A 24,255-nucleotide genomic window follows, 5' to 3' on the forward strand; every position below is an offset into this window, starting at 1 on the left:
CACACAAAAGAGCCGCCTGCTCCCTCCCATCATTCTCCTTTTATCGGTTGAAAATTGGCAATTTATTCGCACTCGGCTCTGCTTGAGCAAGTGATAAACATCAACACGCCATATGGAGGATCCAGAATATTTTGCATGGACTCTTCCGACTGGGCAGGCAGCACCGATGCTAACCGACGGATGTCGTCTTCAGTCTTCCCCAACTGTTTTGATTCCATTCCTCCAAAGTTTTCTGTCACACGATCAACTTTTTTTTACTGGCATTGCTCGTTCGAGTCAAATTTTCGCCCGAGCCGATCCAAACCGAAAAAAAAAAACATCGCTATTTGTCGTAAATAGATCGTTCTCAGCCCGATTGAGTGAAATCAGATCATTCCCTGCGGCGCAGATTTGTGCTGTCGCGGTGCTTTATCATACCGTCCAAAAGTTTTTTTTTCCCCGCCTGGCAAGGACAAGGCAAAGTCGTCGGCAACACTCGGCAAGTCGTTCCTCACGCTTCCTTCTTCGCCGTCAACAAGGGAGGCGCTAACTTCATTTCACGACAAAGACCAATAAAGAGCGGGAGAGAACAAGGAGTCCCGGTACACGCACGGTTCGATCTTCGGCTTATTATTTCGCTATTTTTTTTGCGCGGCGCCATTGTGGTTTGGTAACCGGCGGTTTGTGTGGCGTGACATTGCTTCAGGCAGGTGTTTATTTTCCACCCGTGCGTGTGTGCGCGGTGACCATCAGGTAGCGGCGATATCGTTCCGTTGCAGATGCGCGCTGACATTTCCACACAGCTGAGCGACAACACTAACCCCCCCTGATTTGTCGACGGGCGCATTTGGCGCACACGTGAAGCCGAGGCCCGGCGGCTCGGTGAGCCAGAGGAGGAAATGTCAGCGTGAACAAGCACATGTGGGAAATGAGATCATTTAACACCAACGTCTGCAGAGACGGCGCCGCATCGGCACCGAGTGTTGCACTCTTGACGTGGCGCTTTCGCATCTACGGGCGACGTAATAGCGCCCACGTCGACCTCGTCGGACATGGCGCTACATATTCCACCGTGGAAATTATACTGGAAATAAAAGTGCATTTTTGTAAGTAAAACGATAAATAAAACAATAATGAAATATGATAATAAAATAAAATGCACATAATAAATAAAATGAAATAAAATGAAATGAAATGAAATAAAACCCTAAACCTAACCCTAAACCGAACCCTAAACCGAACCCTAAAACTAAACGTCAAACTAAACTCCATTGAGACTCAACTCAATCTGTTTGATTTGGCATCAAACGCATCGTGCGACGGCAATCCCGTGATGCGTGCGACGGTAACGAAGGCGACTCATTTGAGGACGATGGCAAATGACACGCTGACATACTTAAGGTTGAACGAAACCATCGTTCTCCGTCCCCTGCAGGCCGCCGCACAAAAGTAACGTCATTAGTTTGCCTAACGATTCGCCGATGATGGACGTACTCACGGAGGATTTTGCTCGGACGTGTCTCTGCCTTTCAAGAGTTTGCCCCCCTAATATTGTCCGCTTAGCCTTCTCCACCTCTACATCCAAACTAATCCGCCTTAAATTATGCATAACCTTTACTCGGCTGAGGCCCGTCCACCGATAAATCTGTTTATTCCCTTTTTCCCCACCCTTATAAATTGTGCTAAACAAATTCCAATTAAGTGAAACTGCAATACGGCGTGAATAGTAATTTGCCGGCGAACCGTCCCCGAAGACGATAAGACCACAATCATCTGTGTTTATATCCAAGGCAGCTTATGGCAGGTTTTGCTGAAAATATCTTTCGTGCTTGTTATGGGGTCAGCGCTCCGCACCGTACCTGTTCCTGTACTCCATTACTACGATTGATTTCTTTCTTAGACTTTTCAAATGACATTTCTAAGGGAATTGCTCTTGTCTCCGATCAACAATGAATGATAGCAGAGGGCAGAACCCAATCTGGACCCGGACAAGTCAGTCCCAAAACCTCCCGTGACCGATAACCGAAGCAGAGTTATGGAAGGCGAGTTAGATATTTAGAGTAATGACGGGCCGAGCACCTTTCCTCGTCCGAACCGTGATCTCCTCTCTGTCCTTTGCCTCCGTCGTGTTTTCTCGGAGCAGGAAGCCATCTATTTCGCACTCCTCCGCAACTCCTCCGCGCTCTTTGCCAGAAAAAGTGTAGCGGAACCCATCAAAATCTGCCTGCGTGATTGATTTTTATGGTCTTTAAAAAAAAGAATCACGAAAACTCAATGCCAAGACTTTTCCACTTATGCTTTTGATGCATTGGACAGGACCGAAATTGCTCGGTGCTTGTTGTGGCCCGCGGGGGAACGAGGTAGGATCGACTATATCATCCCAAAAAGGCGATGTAATACGAATATCCCGTCATTGGTAACCGTCTGAACTTAGTCTTCCTCGTACATTCCCGCGTCTTGTGGACCGCACTTTTTGTAGCGTGGCCGACTTGTGGAGGCTGACATTTCAAAGGATCAGCGTGGATCAATAGCAAAGGTCAGGAAAACAAGAACCCCACGTTTGCTGCCACGCACGCTACGGAAGCTTCGCCCACGGTTCTCCGTCGTCGCTGTCTAAGCGGGTTTTTAAGTTTTAGTTGGCGAGCTCGAGGTAAACAATGTGGTCAGTTGGCAAGGCAGCTATTCTGAGGTCCGTCATGTGCACTGAAGGGAAGGGGGGGTGGGGGGGGGGGTTGAATCTGAACCCTGGATTGTAAACAACAAAATCGATAGCTCATTTGTCATTAACGTTGGAAGGAAGCAGCTTTTGGGAGAGATGCGCTTTTCCCGATCCAAATGAACCAATCATTCTTTGTTCTCCCTCGGGGGGGGGGTGAGGAAGTCTCCAGTTTTCCATTCCTTGCCAGCGTTTTTAATCAACCTCGCTCGGCTCACCTCTCACAATTATTATTTCAAATCGCCTCCGTGTAGCAAAATATAAGCGTGTTAACATGTTTGGGATTTTTACCAGCTTCGACAAAGTGCTGGTGGGTTTTGCGAGGGCTTTTTCTTGTCCTTCCCGGCTTTTTCATTGACACGTCTGTAGTGAAAGGAAGGAGTGGGTGTCGAGTGGGAGGGGGGGAGCGCTTTCTGCGGTTCTGCACTGATGCTGTTTTGTAGTTAAGTGGAAGAAGGGCCCGAATGTTTCTGCCACACGGCCGCTGATGCTGAACGGCGCTGGCAGGTGGATTATACCTTGTGCCGCTCTGTCCCCGAACAAATTTACAGGTAGCCCCCAAACACGGCTCACGGGAGGGTTGGTCCATCTTCCCGTTTTATTCTGTGTTCCATTTTTTCCCCCTGAACTTTTAATGCACACCAACTGCTGGTCAGAGCCAAAAGTATGATAATAATCCATGTTTTTGTAATGCGTACCGATGCTGATGTTTTTTTTTTTTTTCCCCCCAGCGTAGATGAATGGCAGATAAGCGGCCACTCAGAGTGAATCAGCCAAACTCGAGCGTTTTTGAGTGGGCAAGTGCTATTTTAGGGCACGCAAAAGCAGAGCCGTGAGGGACCAACAGCCATTAGTAGAAGGAAGAGACTTTCAGGGTCGAGATAAATATGCCGGTTTAAAAACATGCACATTTTAAAAATAGCAGCGTCTGACTAGAAATGCGAAGAGAGGCATTATAACATAACTGGTGGGAATCCCAAATTATTACGTCTTTTTTTTCCCGCAAACCGGATTATAAAATGTCGTCTCAACGGACGGGTCGTCTTTTTGGAAATTTCCATCATCGGATTAGGAGGCGGCATTGCTGCACATTAAGGGAAACAAAACATTTGTTTTTGGGGGAACTTTTATTCACCTTCAATCCGATATTTGTCCATTTTTTTAATCGTGCCTGATTTGCTTGGACTTATTGCCTAAAACAACTCTGTAGCTCACCTTCCCTCACTTTCATCCACACACGGAATAAACTCTCCTTCCTCCGACGCTGTAAGTCAGGCCTCTGGTGGCCTGCTCCCCGCGGGCTCGGTGTAACCGCCCGTATTGACTTTGTCCTGTCTCGGGAGATGGCGGCGTCTCCCGCGGGACCGGCGCTCTCTATGCACATATCACAAAAAGGAGTCCTCACTCTACCTCACGCATTTTTGTAAAACCAATGCGCATTGTGTTTATTTGCCGCAATTCTCCCGAGGACCTTCACGTCTGCACGAATTATTTTGATTTCCATACACCTGTCGAGTCCTCGGGGAACAGCGCAAAAAGACAATCCCGACGAGAAAATGGAGGAGAAAACGATCCGACACGTTTGAGCCACCTTTGCCCCTTTTCCAAGTGCCCGCACTTTTGTGTTGTTCCTCGCCTGACGAAACCTCTGGCCTCACTTTAGCCTGCCAGTGATTTGCAGGAATCCAAACACACGTGAACCTTCACCCCCGCACGTCTTAACATCTATCAGTCGTGATGTTCCTTCGGTGCCCTCGCATCATTCCGGCCGATTCCCGTTCCAATGATTCGTTCGGTGTTGCCTCCAACCCGCGCACCAAATTTCAAACGGCCGCGCCGTCATGACACGTTGACGCCGGCGTCTCCGGTAAATAGCTGGGCTCACCTCTGTGAGTGTATTATTAATAGAGAAGGACACAAAGTTAATCTGATGAAGTGAGATGGAGAGGCAAGAAGAGGGAGAGAGGGCGAGCGAGCCGACTGCATTAGAGCACGTGTGATTTATTCGCCCCTCTAGGTGAAAGAGACCCCATTTGTATTCATTTGCCTTTTTATTTTTATCCCGGATTCATCTGGCCTTCACGTGCCTGTCGCCACCACGCTAATATTATTTTGGCCATGTGCGGCTCCATAACAGGCTCTTATAAAAATTGCCCCAGTGCGGCTGCAAGATGCAAGAGGGAGGGGTGCTGGGTTTATTTTATATCATCCATCTGATTTGATTCCTTTTTTTTTTTTTTTTTTTTTTTTTTTTAACGGGAAGATTAAAAGTCTCCCAGGGACAAGACGGTGAGAAAGATGGAGATAATGACGCCTGTCCTCCTATAGAAACGGCGAGACGGGGGCACGCAAACACAAACGCGTAGGCACACGTTTTTTTTTTTTTACAAGCACTCAACAGACGGCCTGGCCCTTTTTTTTTTTTTCTTTCTTTCTTTTTAAGGCTGTCAAGGTGAGCCAGTGGTGCTCCAAGCCAAGGGCAAAGACAACAGTGACCACCAAGCTCCTTTTTGCAGAACAATTAGATGGAAGTGGAGGCTGACCGTAGTTGTGTTCCTCAAATAGAGGAAGAGGTAGAAAAAAAAAAAAAACGTGGACTGAAATAATAACAAATAAAATAAATAAATAAATAATTCTTAAATTCATTTTTACTGCACTCTTGATGCTAAGCTATGCTAGAAAATGGAAGTGAATAATAAATAAAGGAAACCATAACAATAAATAAATAAATAAATAAATAAATAAATAAATAAATAAATAAATAAATAAATAAATAAATAAATAAATAAATAAATAAATAAATAAATAAATAAATAAATAAATAAATAAATAAATAAATAAATAAATAAATATTCCTAGATTCATATTTGCTGCACTCTTGATGCTGAGCTACGCAAAAAAAAAATGGCGGCGCGATTAATCTCCAGTAAGAGAGCAAAAGCACATATTTCCCTCAATGGCAAATGATTATTTTTGAACATGTCGTGATGATTTCTTTTCCTAACAGGATGTGAGCATGTTTTTTAATGAACCCTCTTTCTCTCTCTCTCTCTCTCTCTCTCTCTCTCTCTCTCTCTCTCTCTCTCTCTCTCTCTCTCTCTCTCTCTCTCTCAGGGTTCTGCTCGCCATCCGTCCACCCGAGTGCACCCAGCTGCGCAGCAATTACAGGTGGGTTCGCAGACGTGCACAATAACCAGACGCATGCATTATTGAACCAAGCCGCTCCGACACGGAATTGCTAAGCCGACCAATAAAGGCAAATTACCAAAGACAAAAAAAATAGAAAATAAAACGCGGCGGCGCCGCCATCCAGAGCCCCGATGACAAAACGGCATTGCGGTAATGAACAACATCATTTCTTAAAATGGGAGGGGAAGCGCAAGGTTGCGTCCATCAACTTGCGGGTAAAAGCAAGGAGGGAAGAGACGGAACACAACATTGACTACCTAATTATGCATTTTATCATTTCAGTCACAATAGAGTGCCTCCTTTTTTTTTTTTTCTCTTTTTGCCGGCTGTGGCTCTGCTGCTTCTTTAATAACATAGATAAAGAAAAATCACTGGCACGATTTATTTAGCTTCAAGCGCATTACTTCCCGTGTACGGCGCAACGTGTAACAACCACGCTAGCATGAAAATTAGCCGAGGCGCGCCTAATGGTACGTCACGAGGCAATGGGCCGCAAGCTTTGTATGAAATTGTCTAATTGGCCTGAAAATGATTATTTATTTACACTTTGGAAATAAACACATTTGCTCATATTTACTCTCATCTATACCGATATTCGCTCATCATAGTTTGGCCGTAGCGAGAGAACAGTATCTCAAAATTGTGTTGTGACAGAGTGAACAGGTGAGCGAGTGAACCCTCGGCATTGCGGTGGAATCCGATTGCGGCGAGCGGAACTCGACAGACGATTGGCCGGCCTTATCCCGCCTTCCGTCAACAAGTAGCAATAAAAGTCCATTTGCGGTCCCGCGGGGTCGCCGCTCCTCGCTGCGTCACGGCACAACGCCAAGACACGAAAGATGGAATGACTGGAGAACAAGCTGTCTTGTCGCATATTGCAGCCAGAAGGGGAAACGTTTCGATGTGTGCACGGCGCTCTGAGTCAAGTCTTAGATGCGATCCGATGACAAGCTAATGGTGGAATTATGAGAAGATAATGAGGCCTCCGGCTGTATAAACAATTTTATCTTCTTTTTGTAATGTCGGCGACCAGACTATGAACGCTTCGCGCTAGAACCTTATGTCCATTCATCGCTCACTGAAAAAAACACAAAAAAATGCCGAGCCACGTGTATTCAGTATGCCTGGAAGTATCGAACCGCCATGACAGATTTGACGTCTTACATATTCACACTGGCGCAATCCATAATCTGTAACGACGCCGTGTGTGTCACTATTCATCTGTTCAATTCAGACAATCAATCGTTTTTTTTTCGGGACAGAAATGGGCCGCTATGTGTCGACGTGTTAGCGTCAATTTCAAGGTACACCGCCTCGCGATAAGAAGAATATTGTCTGGCATTGCCATGGCAACCGCAGATTATCTACTTTAGCCCACGACAATGTACGCCGTTGGAGTCGGGCATTATCGTTACAATCTTTGTCACTTCACAAAAAGGGAAGGGGGGAAAAAATAGTCTTAGTTTGAAAGAAGGGAGCAGGCAAGGTGAACTCGCACCGAACAAAAAAAAAAAAAAAACGATTTGCTTCCCAATTTTGACACCATCCAGCCCTTCCCCGCTTCGGCCCTGAGGCGCCCGCACGAGCAGTAATTATTAATTAATTGTTTTTCGCCCGTGGCCGGCCGGGCGAGCGGACAGACGCGGCCCCTCGGATGTGTGCTCACAGCAGGGGGACTGTTCACTTCCAATTAGACCGGCAAGGTGGAGAGCACGGCCCATCAAACACTCAAGTGCTAGTGAGCCGACTTCTGGGAAACGGGGAGCGCTCCGGCCTCATCACCTTGCTTGACAGGCTTCGTTTCCCCGACAAAGAATTGCACTCAGCTCGAAAAGCAAACGTCATCGCCGATGAAATGAGGACCGTGGCGTCGCTCGTTGAGATGGCACGCGGAGGCGCCGTCGAGAAGCCCAAAAAGAGCGGCAAATTGTCCACGGGAATATTTAGCCGGCTTTGTTCCCGTTCAAGATGGATTAATGAAAATAAAAGACACGCGGGCGGCAATGTGCGCCACCGCGGGGCATCAATAACCCCGTGATGTCACCCAGCACCTGCGTCCACTTCATCACCTGGTAAATTTATGCCGGCCGAGACGGAGCGCCCGAGCCGGGAAGAATATCAGAGTAATGCATGTTCCTTAAAAGGCTGTAAAATGTCGTTCAATATAGTTACGGTCAGTATGCGCGTATAATTATTATTAATATTTTTTAAATTATTTCATTTTATTTATAATCATTTCTTATTTATTTTTATTATTTTTACATTAGAACTACACACAATGGTCTTCACCGATTGGATGAATCCATCAAATTATGACGGAATTTAATCGCGTGTAACATGAACTCGCCGATTATAACGTTCGTCAGAGAGGAATCTTCAACGTCGGGAAAGTTACACTAAACGCCGCCGCCTTATTTATATGCTAAAATGCGCCGCGCAGCTTCTCAGCCTGTAGGGGGGGGGGGGACACAAGCATCCTTTTGTTGCATTTTCATGCTTGTCATAATCCAAAACACAAACCAGCTCAGTGTTTCTCTTTGCGTATGTGTCAACCCACAAAGAAACTAATTTCGTAGCAGCTACTCTACTGGGAGAGCGAGAGAGAGTGCGAGAGATCTGCGCTCATATTAACACAATGCAAACAAATAGAAAAAGGGATTTGAGATGCTCATTTGGGAGTGCGGTTTGTTCTCGTTCCCTCTCAAAGCCGCTTCCAAACTCTGCTACGAGTTTACGCAATAATGAATTATTCCCGACAAACAGATGTACAAGAAAAATCGTTCGTTTTAACATTCCCGATGTGTCCAATCTGTTTTCAAAACGAATGAAAGAAACAAATAAGCTTTCAAAATTATATTTACCTGCAGAGTATGATTAAAAAAAATAAAAAAAGCGTTTGACAAATGCAATGTTGACTTTTTAGATTGAAATGTTACGGAGTAACCTCTTCATAAATTCCACTTCTCTGGTAGTGAGGTCTTGGGGTCAGAGACATTCTTAAGTCTGCCATCTAGTGGTGAACACTGGTATTACAACTTCAAACTGCAATTATTTCCGCAAAAAGTAAAGCCACACAGGTTTCAGCTCCAACGCCAGGTTCCGACAGCAGGATTTTATCATGTATGCCAAATTGCCCCTTTAGTGTACGAGATGTTTGTAAAGACATCAATTTGGAGCCTAAAATGGTGTTACTTTCTTCCTAATGCGCTAACGTCGCCTCTGCTTTATGCTTTTTTTATGATCTACTTCTACACCAAACATCTCCTTCATTTCAACGCTAAATGGCAGACGCAATCACAGACGCACAAGCAACCCCACGCTGATATAATAAGAGTGAGATTCATTTTATAACATATCGGCAGCAAATTGGAGGGGGAGGCGGGTAAACGTGTTTTTTTTTTTTTTTTTTTTGCTTGATGATTAATTATGGGGATGGAAAGAAAAGCACACGCGGATTAAAGCAAATCATGCACGCTAACACCAGAAAGCAATCGAGCGTGCATTTCAAAGGGGAAAATGCAATCACTCTGCAAATGAAAGATTATCTCGTCCCTCTAGCTTGGATAGAAAAGCAACCTGGAATTCTGAAATGGGGGGGGGGGGGGGATTTCCAACAAGACAATATATTGAGGCGGCAGGCTGTGCGACTTAGATGAGATTAGATGGATAAACATAAAAATACAAAAAATAAAAATCAATAAAAGTCAGTTTAAATAAATAAATAAATAAATAAATAAATAAATAAATAAATAAATAAATAAATAAATAAATAAATAAATAAATAAATAAATAAATAAATAAATAAATGGGCCCCAAATAATTTGTGCCACGCCGCAAAAGGAGAAGGGGTCTACCTCAGGGCTGCAGTACCCATCTGCCTGCCCCCTTGCGCCTCCTTCGACAAGACCGCAGCCCACGGCCATCAGCTTGCACGTGAATGTAAAACAGATTTAAAATAAATAAATAAAGTGGGGGGGGGGGGGTCAAGACTCATAAGACAGCATAGAGGGAGCGCGCGCTTTGCATTACCCGTTCTCCAGCAAACCATCTTTTTCTAGTCCGGCTCCCTCCGGAGTATAGTTCCATTTCCGTGGCTAGCTTGCTAACTGGCTGCTAGAGCTGACATGACATGTTTCCCCAACAGACCCCTGTGCCCATCGGCCCCCTCCTCCCCGCCCGGGATCAAATCAAGCCAGTGGCTTGATGCAGTATGATTGCAGCACTGGTAATGTCTAAAAGCCCAGAGAGAGTCACTCTGAGGCCTGCTGTTGTTCCTAGCACCGCCCCATTCGCGGACAACATGCCAGAGACGAGGATCACACTTGTAATACCGCTTAATGCATCTTAGCGTTTGCATGGAAATGAGCATGCAGTCATTCACACGACGGAGCAAAAAAAAAAGTCTTTGAACCGAAAGACCGTATCAATAATAGATGACGTGAGATTCCTTGGTTCCGTCGGAACGTTAAAACACTTTGGAAGAGGCTGTGCTTTCAACGCGGCGGTTGGGAAGACGACGCTGTGCAGCGTTCCAAAAATAATGTGGCTTTGTCCATGTCGGTGACGTACAGTGACAGGCAGAAGAATAAAATGTTCTTCCGCGACAAGGCAGAAGGTGCAATTAATCTGTAATTTCGGTATTCATGCAAGGGAATAATAGATCTTTTCATATCGCCGGCCAACAATCGGCGCCGGGGTACTTCCGGGTGGCACAAAGCGATTGACTCCCACTGAGCCGAAAGGATGACAAAGCGAGTCGTGCCCGCTCGCTAGCGACAGCTCCGTTCGTTTCACCAAGCAATCGCTAACACAGCGGCACTTGTCGAAACTCGGAACCGAATGACCTCATTACGCGGGTTCTTTGTTTACGTGCGTAATGGATGACACCATTCTGCTTTTTGGGCGCTCAAACACGCAGCTGACAAGGGACTGCCAGATAAGAGCGGCACATTGCGTTGAGGGCAGAATAGCGGCGCCGCGTTCTCCCTCTGACTCTTACTCAAAAGTCATCAAGCTAGCACGGAGATAAAAGGGGAGGAAATTGCAGATAGGCGCCGTCGTCTTCAGAAGCAAGGGCGAAGTGAGGGAGGGTTTCCAAACAGACGCAAGGAAAAAAAAAAAAAAACTCAATCCCCTTTTCAACGTGACCGTCTTTGTCGCCGTTAAGACACGGTGACCTGGAAACGGCAAGAGCTTGTATACGGCGGCTATGGATTAGCCCGGAATGACCGAAGGGAGGTGTCGGCAAAAGAAGACCTTCAATGACTCGGGTGGATTAGAACTGATTGAATTCCCATTTGCGGCATTTCGGGTCATCGGCGGCGGCCCTGATTCTCTCTCACTTTCTAACCGGGAACAAATAAGACGGGCGCATTTGCACGGCAATAATAACAAGGCTTGGGATTTTGAAATATAACCCGCAATAAAGTTTTTATTTCGACGGGAGGCAATATCGTCGGGCGGGAAATTGTAAATTACAAGCGTCCTCGCAAAATAGCGCGCGCACAGTTTGCTTTTATGTCCGCGGTAGACGTCGCTATGCATACATTTGATGTTTTTCCTATTCCGGTCAAGTGCTTTGATCAATACCAGGAAGTCGAATGTTGAAGACGCATTGATTCATCGGTGTAAGAGTTGCCAGAATGACAAGAAGGGATGAAATTCCAAACCGCCTGCTATCTTGCTGAGGGAAGCGTCGCAAAAAAAAAATGCAGAGTCATCGTGTAATTCGACAGGTTTGTACTCGGGATGAATGTTTGCTTGACTTCTATATCGGCGACTTTTAATGGGCTAGGAATGAGTCAAACGCCCCGTCGAACGTAGGAGATGAAAAAGCAAGGTTGTATTTTCCAAAGACGTGATTTTTCTTGCGTTGCCTTGAATTGACACTTCTTTCTTTTGAGGACTGCACCGCTGTTAGCCTTGGAATTGTATCAATTTTATACTGCTAGCTAAGAAATACTCAAGAGTTTAAACTTGATCCTTTCGCAATGCCCTTGAGTGACATGTAAATGTCTTCAAAATTGTTAATTTTCAGTCCTTGCTTTCAAGTCATGTTAAACCGGGAACCTGGCTTTCCACGTTTGATAAATATATTTGCCTCGCAACAAGCGCGTTAGCCTTACCATCCACGCAGGCGGGTCTGGCTCTCGTGGTTCCCGCGATCTGGCCCTTCTTGCAGGCACAGCGGGCCGTCTGCCTGGCGATGGTCCGCCGCGGTTGGCTGCTGTCCCTGTCCAGCGTCACAATTTCACATGTCCCCGCCGCCAGCTGGCCTGCAAACGACAATACACGGCAGGAAGCGAGGTCAGACACACGCAAGCGGACACGGGGGCAAGATCCAACAATCTGCTTTCGCGACGATCCCGTGACACCTTCTGTCACGTCACCCGGACTGTTCGGAAGTTAACCTACTTCGCTACTAGCGTGAGTAACACGCCGTCCTCAAGTAGTAGCATGTAGCATTGTCATGCTAGTAAGGACAAGATAGCCAGGATACGGACCGCTCAAATGATTTTCCATAGCTTTGTTCAATCAGTGGCATCGCTTTGAAGGTAATGCAGCCATTAGCCACGAAGGAAACGCATGAATACTGATGAACTTTGTAATTGCACCGGAGCAACCCCCCCCCCATCGCTCACACTCCATGTATTCAATCAGGTGACCTTTGGCTCCGTAGCCAGGCCCTCGCTGCTCGCAAATTAACCTTTGTGTGTGTATGGAAGCCCCGAGGCCCCATGCTGGAGAGGCTTATCGGGACCTAATTGTGATTGGCAAGAGAGCGGAAGTTGTGATTAAATCTGGACTCCAGTCGCCGACACTCGGCCGCTCGGCTTAATGAACTGAGCCGCGAGGGGTCACACCTGGGGTAATGAGGATCCATCAGGATTCATGCGCACGGTGCCCGAGACCGTGACACACGGCGCCTGTGCATAAAGCGGAAAGTTTCTCGAATTAGGGTTCCCTCGCTACTTTTAATGGCGAGATTAAAGTGTCTCACCTGCTTTTCGACCGAATTCCTAGAGCCAACTACGCTGCCGCCCGTGAACATTTCGAATCAATAAACATCCCCTAACAGCTCGGAAGAGTTTGAACAGTCGAATGAGGAAGATAGCTAGCTAGATAGATAGAGAAGCCCAAGGATTTTCTTTTTTTTTTCAATAGTTTCTACCTTTGAATGCCTGATAAATTGTTCAAATGTGTGGCGGTGGGTAGCGGGGAAGCGTTTTCAGTTCAGTAGGCGTAGGTTCGCCTCAAAAAGTCGTGCGGTGCAAAGTTGTACAGCTGTCAAAACACGGTTTGGCCTTTCTCAGTCTTTTGAGGTGCCACAAAAGCAATCAAATATTAGCATAAAAGTCACTCCGGCGTGACACAAAAACAGAGTCGACCCCGAACTACTAAATATTTGTTTTGAGGTTCTCTTTCGGCATCGGAAGAATTCACAAATGGTCAGACGAATCGCGGAGAGTCGCGGGAAACGGACGACGGCGACAAAGACTCGTGAGAAGTATGCGGATAGATATCCGCCGCGACTGAACACAAGATCACTTTGTTCAATAATGCACGTCAACCAAATCAAACGCGCCGCCGTCTTGGGTGATCAAGACGCCACCTTCATCACGGCCCCCTTTCCTGTTTACTTAACTTCCTCCTCCGCCTTCCTCGTCGCAACCCCTCAGGCCGATGGTGGATAATGACTTGTCATCTAAACTCCGGCGCCGGCTGGAGACGTTTTCACATTGAACTTCCCCGCTACCCACCGACTGTTTGGATGTCTTTTGCGCCCGCGTCGGCGTGTCAAGACTCAAAGGCCGACGTCTGAAGTCGCGGCGGCGCCCGTGTTGTTCTGTCTTTCTTGAGCTGCAGGAGCTCATTACTCGCCCACGTTTCATCAAGCAGAGGCCTTGCGCCGGCGCTGTCAGAGCGCCGGCTGTCAGCGAAGCGAAATTAATATCCTCTTAATGCTGCGTTGCACTCTGTCCTTCCATGAGTGCTTCTATAAGGGAATGAAAACAAACATTTTGGTGTGTGGGCATGACTGTATCTGCGTGTTTTGACGTTTCACGGCCATCAAATTAGCCTCGTTTGGTCAGCATTCAATCTGAATCCACAAAAATAGAAACATTTAACAACATTTCCTGGGCTATAATACAAAGTCGTTTTATTATCGTCGTTTTTATTTCAATGTGACTTTTTTCGTTTATTTTTTAAAATACATTTGTTGAGTGCAAGATAAAAAAAAATAAGAGGTCAGTGTGCAAAGTGAAGTCCAATTCCCAAACAACTGATTAATGGGAGAAAAATGTGAGGTTTCATTTTAAGGCCGCATCACCCAGTCGTAATAGAAATCGTGTTTGGTCATATCCGCCCAAAAGTTCCCGCCGTGACACGTCCGTGTCACCCGTATTTGGTCATAAATCAAAGTAATGATGAAATCTAGAGCTGACGGTGGCCCTGGGTAGAAAGATTTAAGGATGGCCGGAGACACTGAAGCTCATGAGAGGTGATTTGTCACTTCAAAAACAAACAACAAGAACAAAACAGCTATTAAAGAGCTATTAAAAAGATTTGGAACCGGTGGCTGTGCTGAAAGGCCAAGGTGAGCGATCGCTAAAGCCGGCCCTGCGTTTTTGCCGGCACGACCATCGATATCAACATCGCTAGATGATGGAAATTTCCATTGAGTTGTACGCCGGGCCCCTTAGAGATGACTTTTGATTTTATCCCCAGGAATCAAACAAATTCTCTCCGTCTGGGGTGTCAACCTGCAGCACGCGCCATGCCGCAGAGAATTGCGGCGAGGAATCAAAGATTTCTAAAGGCTTGTTTCTACTTAGGTGAACTACAGTGCGCCGTCTGATATATTCCTTACGCTTTAAAACGAACAATCCCCAGAAGGTGTTTAAACTACAGCCGAGTTGAAACGGGGAAAGTCGGGTTAGGGTTAGCGGATTTGGTTACGCCGCCGAAACAAGACGTGAACGGTAGGAACCGTCCGAGCCTTCTCAGAAATGAATCCAAAGCTGCGAGCGGCGCCGCTACGATTTATCATCAGCCTTATCAGCTTCAGTTTGTCGAGCGGTTGTCGGCTTGGCCGGCCAAACGGCTGATTAAAATGTATGTGCGGCCACCCTCGAGTGAAGCCAACGCGGCGGCGCTCGCCGAAGATGGATTCGCGTGGCGTAATACGACGTAATGTTATTGACACCCCCCGAATGCCTTATTATTTGGCCTCCCACTCCTCAGCACATTACGATTGCTCTGTCATCGCCCGGCCGTCTTGACAAATGGCCAGCGCGGCGTCAAAGCATTTGTTTTCACCGCGCCTCCCGCTAGGCCCAAAGGTCTCGGCGCGTCATCTCAAGACACTCGGTCGGGCGGTCATTTTTCAAAAACGCTCTAGTTTGACTGCCCTGGCAAAAGTTTGATTGGATGATAATATTTTCGACTTCCAGTGCATTCAAATAGACACTTATTATTGTTTTTTTCTCTTTGTGCCACAGCTTGCGCGTGGATTTTTAATTTGCAACATATGGACACGTGTAAACAGACGTCTTCTTGTCAAAAAGGCGCACTCGCAAAATGTCTTCCGCAAATAATCTCCACTTAACCCAAAAACATTACATGACAGCTCGATGTAGTTGGCATCTGTTGTGCTGGGGGAGGAGCGCCACGCGCGCGAGCATGTAAACGTGAGCCACGGGCCCGAGCCAAGATGCTGCATCACTCCTGCGTACTGCAGCTGCTCAAAAAATGAGCCAGGAGCAAGCGTCTGGCTGGCTGCGACACTCTAAATCCTTTTTTTTTTTTTTTCTAAAAACATCCAAGCAGCATTAGTCCTATCCTGATCTATATGTGTATATGTATTTAATACATACAGACCATATAACGTATTATTATTCACGTTATTTTGTTTGAATTATTTTTTTCATACTAAGCTTTTTTTTTTTTTTTTTTTAAATCCTTATCGTGTTATGCTGTCGCTTCGCGCTAAATGAAAAGCAAACAAAACGTCCGCGCCTGTGACGTCTTTTGAAATGGCATTAGTTTTTTTTTTTTTTTTGTACCCCCCCCCTCCATTCAATCTCCCATAATTGCTTCCCGTCTCTGTATTATTTGATTTGAATAGTAACAGTTTTTATATCTTTTGAAGCCTTCAAATTGTCGAGTATCTGGTTGAATTACCCGCGAATCGCTCTATGGATGATGAATCTAATGTAAAGCTGAATGACAACCTGATGTTTTATTACCGAGCAATGAAAAAGATTTACCCCCGGTGGCACTTTCTACTGCCTCATCTGTCACTTCAGCTCGGCGCCTCGCCCGCAATCTCCCGATTTAACGTATAGACGCCGCCGCCGCCGACTGTCCATCACGTTCGTCGACTGCCTTGACTCTCGGACTAGCGTTTTAATTCACACGTGGCGGCAGAACGAAAGGTTCAAGATAACGTCACCGGATCTCCGCCGGTGTGTTGGATTGCTGTCGGAAAGAACGTAAGCTCATCTCAAAGGGCCTCACGTTTGTTTTTTCTCCCTCCGACGCTGATCGATTGACGGAGAAGCCATCATAAGGCTGGCCTTGAAATTATTCATACCGCCGCCGTGAGTCAGAGAAAGTTCTGTAGACAATCCTCACCAGGAGCGCAATCTAATCACGACGGGGGGTGGGGTACACCATCTATTTTAAGTTACTTCTTGCGAAAAAAATTTCTTCACTTCCCTCCAAGAAAGGGGACAAAGGAAAAATACTTTGGCTAGCAGCACATGCACTTAAGCGGCGTATGAATGTCAAACACAGCCGCATGATAAAGTTTGCTCTCGCCCTCCTCTGACTCATCGAAATTCAAAGCCGTCGTTGCCACGCAACAGCAGCCACAACCAAACTTAAAGGATTGCTTGTTGTTTTGTTCTCTTTCCAGACAAAAAAATGCTCCACTTTTTTTGCACAGAGGCTCACTGTAAAAAAAAAATCATTTACAATACCGTGTACAGTCATAACAGAAAATAAGACGTAATAAAAAAAATTAATAATAAAATAAGAAAAGTTACTGTAATATTTTATATATTATACTGTTACTTAACAAAATACTTCTGTCCAAAATTACATTTAACATTAAAAGAAAAACACCTGCTGGTTTGTGCTGATAAAACTCCCAAGTGTCTACGATATCAAAACAATCTGATCGTCTTTTAGTCAATTCCATGATTGCTTTTCTGTGATCTCTCTTCTGATTTTGTTTGAATAAGGCCCAATATTTGGGAAGCGTCTCCCACTCAGAAGCGTGTTTGCTTTTTGATTGCCTTTGAATCTATCGAGAGACGGCGCGTTGTTTCTCCCACAACTGAAAAACACAAAGGTTTTTAATTCCTCTCTTATCGCCGCCATGTCGCCATTTGATTCACCGTTGTATTGACTTGTGCTCGGAATAAACGAGACTCATTCTCGCTGTTGTGTGACCTTGTGTAGAAGCACACGCCGAATGGCGTTCTCCCGCGGGACGCCCCCCGGTGCTTTATAATCATGAACGCCGCTTAATAACGTTGGCGCGAAAACAATGAACAATCGTCTATTAAAACTGCGAGGGAGAAAAAGGGGGAAACAAATGTCCCCCTGTAACCCCACGTACGAATATGAGCGCCACGTTAGCGTCGCAATTAAGGGCACTTGCCTCCCTCCGCTTCGGGGAGGCTCATCGCAGCGGGGCAACGTCCTTAAAGGTGGCGGCCATTTTGCATACTAAAGACCTTTGGGTGAATGCAGGAGACTGAGGGGAAAACACAACACTGGATATCATCGCAAACTGTTCCGGTGCCGCTGTTTTGGTTAGCAACTGTTTATTATTTGCGAACCATCTGATCTAGAAATTAAGATAATTAGTCAGTTGTTTTTTTTTCTTCTCGTGGGAAAAAGGGAGGCTATTTGTCTTAACGGATGACAAACTCGGCGGCTAATTAGGGCACGGAGGGGGACCGCTATTTGAGGAAATACGGTATTTCACGCTGGCCTACTTCAGCGGCTTCTTTCAAATTTCGACGCGAAAGGAATGTGGAGAGTAACAAACGGCAAGCCTGACATTAGGCTCGGCGGCGCGAAATAAGAACGGGATTTATGTTTGCTGCAGTCAGAGCGCCGCGGAGACTTGCGAGGCAGCAGTGCGCCTCTTCAAAAATGCAACCGCAGCTTGAGGCCACCGTGCGGAGACGACAACAAGCGTGACTGGTCATGTCGAGCTGCACTGACCTCGGCCTTACAGACAGAGGGAATAAAATGCCCCCTTTCTCACTCGGGCGACCTTTCAACCGGCAAAGCTGTTTCTCCTCCTCTCGGCGCCGCAAAACACACCAACTTGAATCGTGTAATTGTTTAACATTGTCTGCGTGTGTGTGTGTGTGATTCTTTTTTTTTTTTTTGTCTTTGTGTAGCCAGGAGAACATCCCACGCCCTGAAACCATCGGGAATCTGCGAAGGCTCATTCTGTAAGACTGCAGTGTATCGTCGCAGTCTGACCCACTTTGTGCAAATGTATTCGGATCAACTCTCTATTTGATGCGAGAGGTTTTCGAGGTAAGTTTTTGTTCAAATTCTACAAAAAAAAATCAAAAACATTTTGAGAGGATTAAAATACCCAAATTCTAAACCTGGAAACCGTCAAATTTTCACCGTTTTCATTTGCTAACTAGGGCGGATCGCTTGTTATTGCTAGCGCGCCGTTACTAGCTACTGAGTTTTACGTAGCCACGTGAAGACTTTGAACTGAAAATAATGTGTGACTTTTAGTTGGGAGAACAAATTACTCACAAATAAAAACAAACAAACAGGCGAGGCCTTATTAAATCACAGGTTAATTGTCGCTTCTGGGATCCAGTAGAAGCGTATTAAACTGTCACAATACAGCAGTAAATGAGCAAAAACAAATAATCGGTAGGAAACAAACCAGCCCGATTCAAATGGATCTTTGACATCCAAGTTAATAATATTCAGGCTGAGATTTTGTAGCGTTATCCTCGTATAATCCTCGGCGCTGGGAGTGGCCGAGTGCATGGCTCCTTTCACCGCAGCCCCATCAGCATGCAGGCTGAGGTGTGGCCCAGCGTGCTGATGCCTTTAATCCCCCCGCCCCCGTTTAACTTGGCCTCCGTGCCGCCGCTCAGCCGGGCCATAAAGACGCACACTTGCTATCTTTCTTTTTGCTTTTCCGTCCATTTTTTTTGTCCTTGTACCTTGATATGATATTCTTCCCGGATTTACACCTGTGGCGTCACAAGCGGCTAATTGTCATATCTCGGCGCAATTACGGGGAACTCTTTAGAGGGTCGTGCCAATTTGCCAGTGCGATGTGTTTTTTAATTTTTTTTTTATTTTACTAGCCAAACGGGAACGCTCACGACGGCGTTTAATAAAATCAAGCGGCGGGGTTCCGCGATATGTCGTGCTTACTGTTATCTCCGGCAATAAAGAATGCCTTCCTCGTTATGTTTGCGCCACTTGTTGCACCGGGAGGGGACACCGGGTCGCTCGCTCTTCAAGAAGAGTGCAAAATGCTCCGACCCGAGCGGCGAGAAGAAAAGGACGACGATCCTCGGCTGTTTAATAATTCACGAAGCTTCCAGTAAATATAGGAGGCGACCCCCCGTGCTCACTCGCAAAACAGCCCTCGTAAGCGCCTCTCCTGGAACTTTACGAGTACAGTCCAAAAGAGGTCTTCAGCGTTTACCAGTAAATTAAAGTGGACAGCTTTAACACTTTTATACATATTTAAAACAGTCCATTAGATGATTGACCTCCATAAATACAAAGTGAGCAAGTCAGCAGCGGCGGGTTTTGGCAGGAGTCAACAGATAGGACTGAATGCGCCATTAGAAACCAAAAAAAAAGCTGGCAGGCACACCGGATTTTTTTTTTTTCTTACCGGCTTGGGAGATGAGGTAGCTAGGAATAAAAAAAACGGTTTTAATTTGGATACATGAGAGGAAAACAGATTCCGATGCGCAACACGGCGGCCTCGTTAAGCACCAACACTTGGGCTAAGGCTAATTGCTGCATTAATGTTTTAGAAGAGACCTTTATTTCCAAATGCGGGGATCACGTAAGCTACATAACCCAACGTCACGGTCACGTATGTGCGATTCTACGAACATTACGAGGGTGAGAACGGAATATTGACTTTATTTTCTAATTACTTAGCCCAGTAACCAAGCATCAATTCAAGGCCAAAGTCATTACTGCCGTGTGTTAGTGGGATGTAAAAAAACATTAAGCTTCGCAGCGTCGCTTTTAATGTCGTTTGTTGAGGCTTTAAAATTTTAGGACGCTCCGCCCTGTCGGATCGCGAGAAGCCAACGGGCGTTCATTACAGACAGCTGGGCAAAATCTTAGGTACACCTGAGCCAATGGGATCTCGTGGAACCAAAAGTCTGCTTTTACTTAAAAGTGGTGAACCCCCTGGATGCATTCCAGGCCCACACACTTTTCTCACATTCAGTATGACAGAAAGTACTCTCAAACAAAAAATCTTATAAACCTCCTTTGACAGCATTTCCGGCCAGGATTTAGCTGTTTCTTTGACTTAATAATCCAAAGATGGAGAGGGGAAAATGAACTTTTTGAAGAAGCGAAGCAACGAGACAAAAGGGAGATAGGAAAGCTGGGAGGAAAGAAATGTTTGGCTATTCAAGTCAACCAGATTGCTCCTCTCTTGCCAGTTGAATAAGCGAGAGAGATGATTGGATCTCCCATGAACAAAAGCTCCTTCTCCCTAATCATCAATAACGCCGCCGACAGGCCAACGACTAATGAAGCTCCGAGCTCATCTCGTGTCAAAGCATTGTCGAGCGGGCCTTTCATTCACGTCGAAGTACGCGCGGAGCCATTCCGCCACGTCTGGGATTAAAACACCCAACGCGGCGTTTGATTTGAGCGACGTCTGCGGCGGGAAGTTGCAGAAAGGCGCGAGGCTGTCAAAACACAGCGGCAGGCTGTCGAACACGACGCGGTTGTTGTCACTTGCGCAACACGGCCCTTTCCTCGTAATTACAAACGATGACTTTGGACAATGGCGTGATGAGGCCACAGTGACCGTCAGAAAATGGTTTCCTTATTTAATCATCTCAGGTCGTCTCATCAACATTCCATCCCAGACTTCCAAAGATTTGCATATAACGCGAGCAAAGAAGTTATGTTGCACGGGGATTAAGCTTCAAGATGTCGTAAGCATGTTGTACGAGAGCTCGCGGACACTCCAGCGACCGTTTTAAGTCATAATTCGCGACAACGTTCTCTTTGGAAGTATTAAAGGCAGCGTATGAACAGGCTCATTTCGAGCATGTACGCTATAATATGCTTTGTGCGAGAGGCGAGAGAAGAAAAATCAAAGCACATTAGATGTCAGTAGGGAACGAGGACATTAATAGAGCCATTTCCCCAAAGGCTGGTTATGGCCGGCATGTATAATTGGGTTACAGTACGGTTACCCTAGTCGGGAGCCTTTGTGGATTTTATAACGTGACAGATGGTCGGGGGGGCTCACTTGTCGCCTTTCAAGAAAATGGTTGGTTTTTACGACTTTTGAAAAGTTGGATTCGACCCAACAAGAAATCATGATTGATTCCAAAGCGAATCAACTAAATTTAGGTATTGAGTTGACTCATTTGTGTGTGGGGGGGGGGGAAATCTCATCTGCATGGTAATCTGTCATCCGTTGGCCAAAAACCGTGATATATGTGCGCCATCCCAGCAAAATAAAGCTTTCAAAAGTCCTTACTCGCCTCATTTTTCATCACCGGTAAAAAAACTGCTGAACAATTTTGGGGCCCAAGAGTAGCGGGCTGTGAGGGGTGGGCTGGGGGCAAAAACGCGTGCACGGTAATTCTCCTTGAGACATGCAAATACATCAAGCGTATCCCCGCGCATTGCAACAAAGCGCCGAGAAAACAAGGCCATAAAAAGGCAAAGTGCGCCTTATATTTCACAATGGGAGCGGCTTCGGCCAGACGCCGCCTCATGAATATTTAGGCCGCGTCGCTATGAATATGCATTAGGACACCGCAGCGCCGCTATCAGCGCGTAGATTTATGGGCTGGTGCGCAGATAATGATGAAGGAGGGGATAACCTGGCTGCTGGGATGATGAGGAGGAGCACACACACGGAGAGACACGCCTTCGCGTGGCCACTCGTACATTACGCGCGCTATTACGAAACAAGCGGGGAACTTGTGGGACTTTCAACGCCTGAGGGTTTGTGCGGGTAAATTAAATTGACTCTACAGTGGTTATTAACGTATTCATTGCCAGTTACAAATTGACGTCTATAGCCGTCAATGGTATCGAATGATTGCAAAGCAAACCTTAGCAAGGGCTCCCTCTGTGGCACGTTTGCATTAACTTCCAATATGAAGGTGACGCGTTGAGATGAACTCTGCATAACATGTGACGACTGCTAATTAAAGTTCATTTGTCATGCGTGTGAGTCACGGCGGAATGCTCTGAACTCGGCTAACTTGGTTCCAGGCAGCTGATGTCAACATTCCCCTTCGACAAATGTCAACGGAAATTAAAATGTGACAAACATCCCGTTTTTTTTTTTTTTCCCACTTGCACATTCTTTTTTTTTTTTTTTGTTATAGAGTCACACCTGCGCCATTTAATGAGCGCAAGGTATTCCGCTCACAAGAAAAAACGAGATGACCGTACACGAGGTGCTCAACCAGCAGGATGACAAGGGCCTGATGGTGTTACGTTTGACTGCAAAAAAAAAAAAAAAGAGTTCACAGCAGGCAGAACGCAGCATGGAAATCCATCCCGGCCCGGATTCTCGGCTCCTTTTGCCAAAACTGGTTGCTCAGTCAAAGGAGATAGCGGCACTCACGATAGCATTTAGCATAACAAAAGAGGATGAAATAAGGACGCGAGGAAAGGAATAAAAAAAAAAACTGAAGTGAGGAATGGTGCATGTCAAGTACGGAGAGGAAGTTCTACATTTGTGACTGTACGTGTGTGTGCATTAGTAATAATGCCAGCGGGGGCTAGAAGCTGGAGCGCGCACACAGTCAATGTGCTTTAATGGAGACGATGTGCTCACTTCGATGCGGCATAAATGATAAATTATTCATTTGCTTCAACATCAGGCGGCCGCTGTTATTACCAGGCGGCGCTCGGCCATCATTTGCACATGCAGATGAAATGGCTTGGACTTTTAAGAAACTGGTCCAACGCAGTCAAGCCCACGTGTGGGCCAATCGGGACCGTTTGCGTTGTATTTATTGACTGGAGCAGCAGTTTTTGAAATTAAATTTTTTATTGAGGTTATATTATTATTTTATTTTTTTAACAAGGTTATTTATTGATGATTTTATTTTCCCTCTTTTATTTATCTAGTTATTGTTCTTTTTAATATTAAGGTTTTATTGTTATTTTAGAGCACGCAAGGTGAGTTGTCTTATCAGGAATAAGTCACCCTTTGATTTTAATATTTGCTCGTGAGGTCTCGTGAGATGAAAACGGGTTTGATCGTTTCGCCATATTTTCGTAAGTGCAATTAATCATTCGGGCCTAATCATAAATCATCCCATTTCATAAATGCTTCATTTTGTTTTCTTGCTACCGATCAATACAAGCCGAGTGAGGACCCCGAGGACTGTCGGACTTTGCGCGTTTTTACTCGGAACCTCGAATCGAACTGTTCTGCTCGGTGGATACCGAGCTCCGGGCCGGCGCTCTGTTCTGTTTGACTTCCCGAAACATGTAACGAGTCCACGGAGCGTAACGCTGAAAGAAAGCAGCGCCGTATCGATTCCGTCTCGCGTGGAGGACACCTTCCGCAGTCTTCCATCTCGTCCACGTGTCCCTCCCATTCATCCTGCCGCTGGCTTTTTTTTTCCTCCTCCCACAGCCCCAATTTCTCCAGCGGAGGCGCCATTGGTATGCAGGCGCCGTCTGATCCAATGCAGAAGCCCAGTTAGGGGGAAGAAGAAAGGAGGAAACGTCCCTGGATGGATTTCCAAAGGTAACACGATGCTCGTATTAGTTTTCTTTTGTGCTCGTCCAAACTTTGCTTAATTATTGACTGCTCATGTGTGTGTGTGTGTGTGCACGGCAAAAACAAACAAAAAAAAACGGGTATATTTGCACGCCGTGTCTTCTCCTCACAGCTCCACAGGGCGACACGGCAAGACACATGTACTCGCGCGGGACTATTTTAAGGACGTTGGGTAAAAATACCAAGCGGCTCTCGAGTCAAACTCTGTCGCCTCCTCACGCTACCCACAAAGAGAAACAATCATGGTCGCTCGCCCGGGCCCATACGTGACCCAACTTTTTTTTTGGTTGTGCATTCAAATGGCTTCTTATTTGTACGTGAAGCCGACTAATCA

At 46.0% G+C, this 24,255-nt stretch overlaps 1 protein-coding gene across 3 annotated transcripts in view; it reads right to left on the reverse strand.

The window, feature by feature from the left end:
- tafa5a (TAFA chemokine like family member 5a) overlaps positions 1–24,255 on the reverse strand; it is a 61,825-nt gene that overhangs the window by 11,569 nt on the left and 26,001 nt on the right. For all 3 annotated transcript variants that reach the window (XM_061268884.1, XM_061268886.1, XM_061268885.1), the window contains exon 2: positions 12,010–12,159. In XM_061268884.1, the coding sequence (XP_061124868.1) occupies positions 12,010–12,159 (150 nt within the window). The remainder of the gene's footprint in view (positions 1–12,009; positions 12,160–24,255) is intronic.

This window comes from Syngnathus typhle, linkage group LG21, assembly GCF_033458585.1.
Source record: "Syngnathus typhle isolate RoL2023-S1 ecotype Sweden linkage group LG21, RoL_Styp_1.0, whole genome shotgun sequence".
NCBI lineage: Eukaryota > Metazoa > Chordata > Actinopteri > Syngnathiformes > Syngnathidae > Syngnathus > Syngnathus typhle.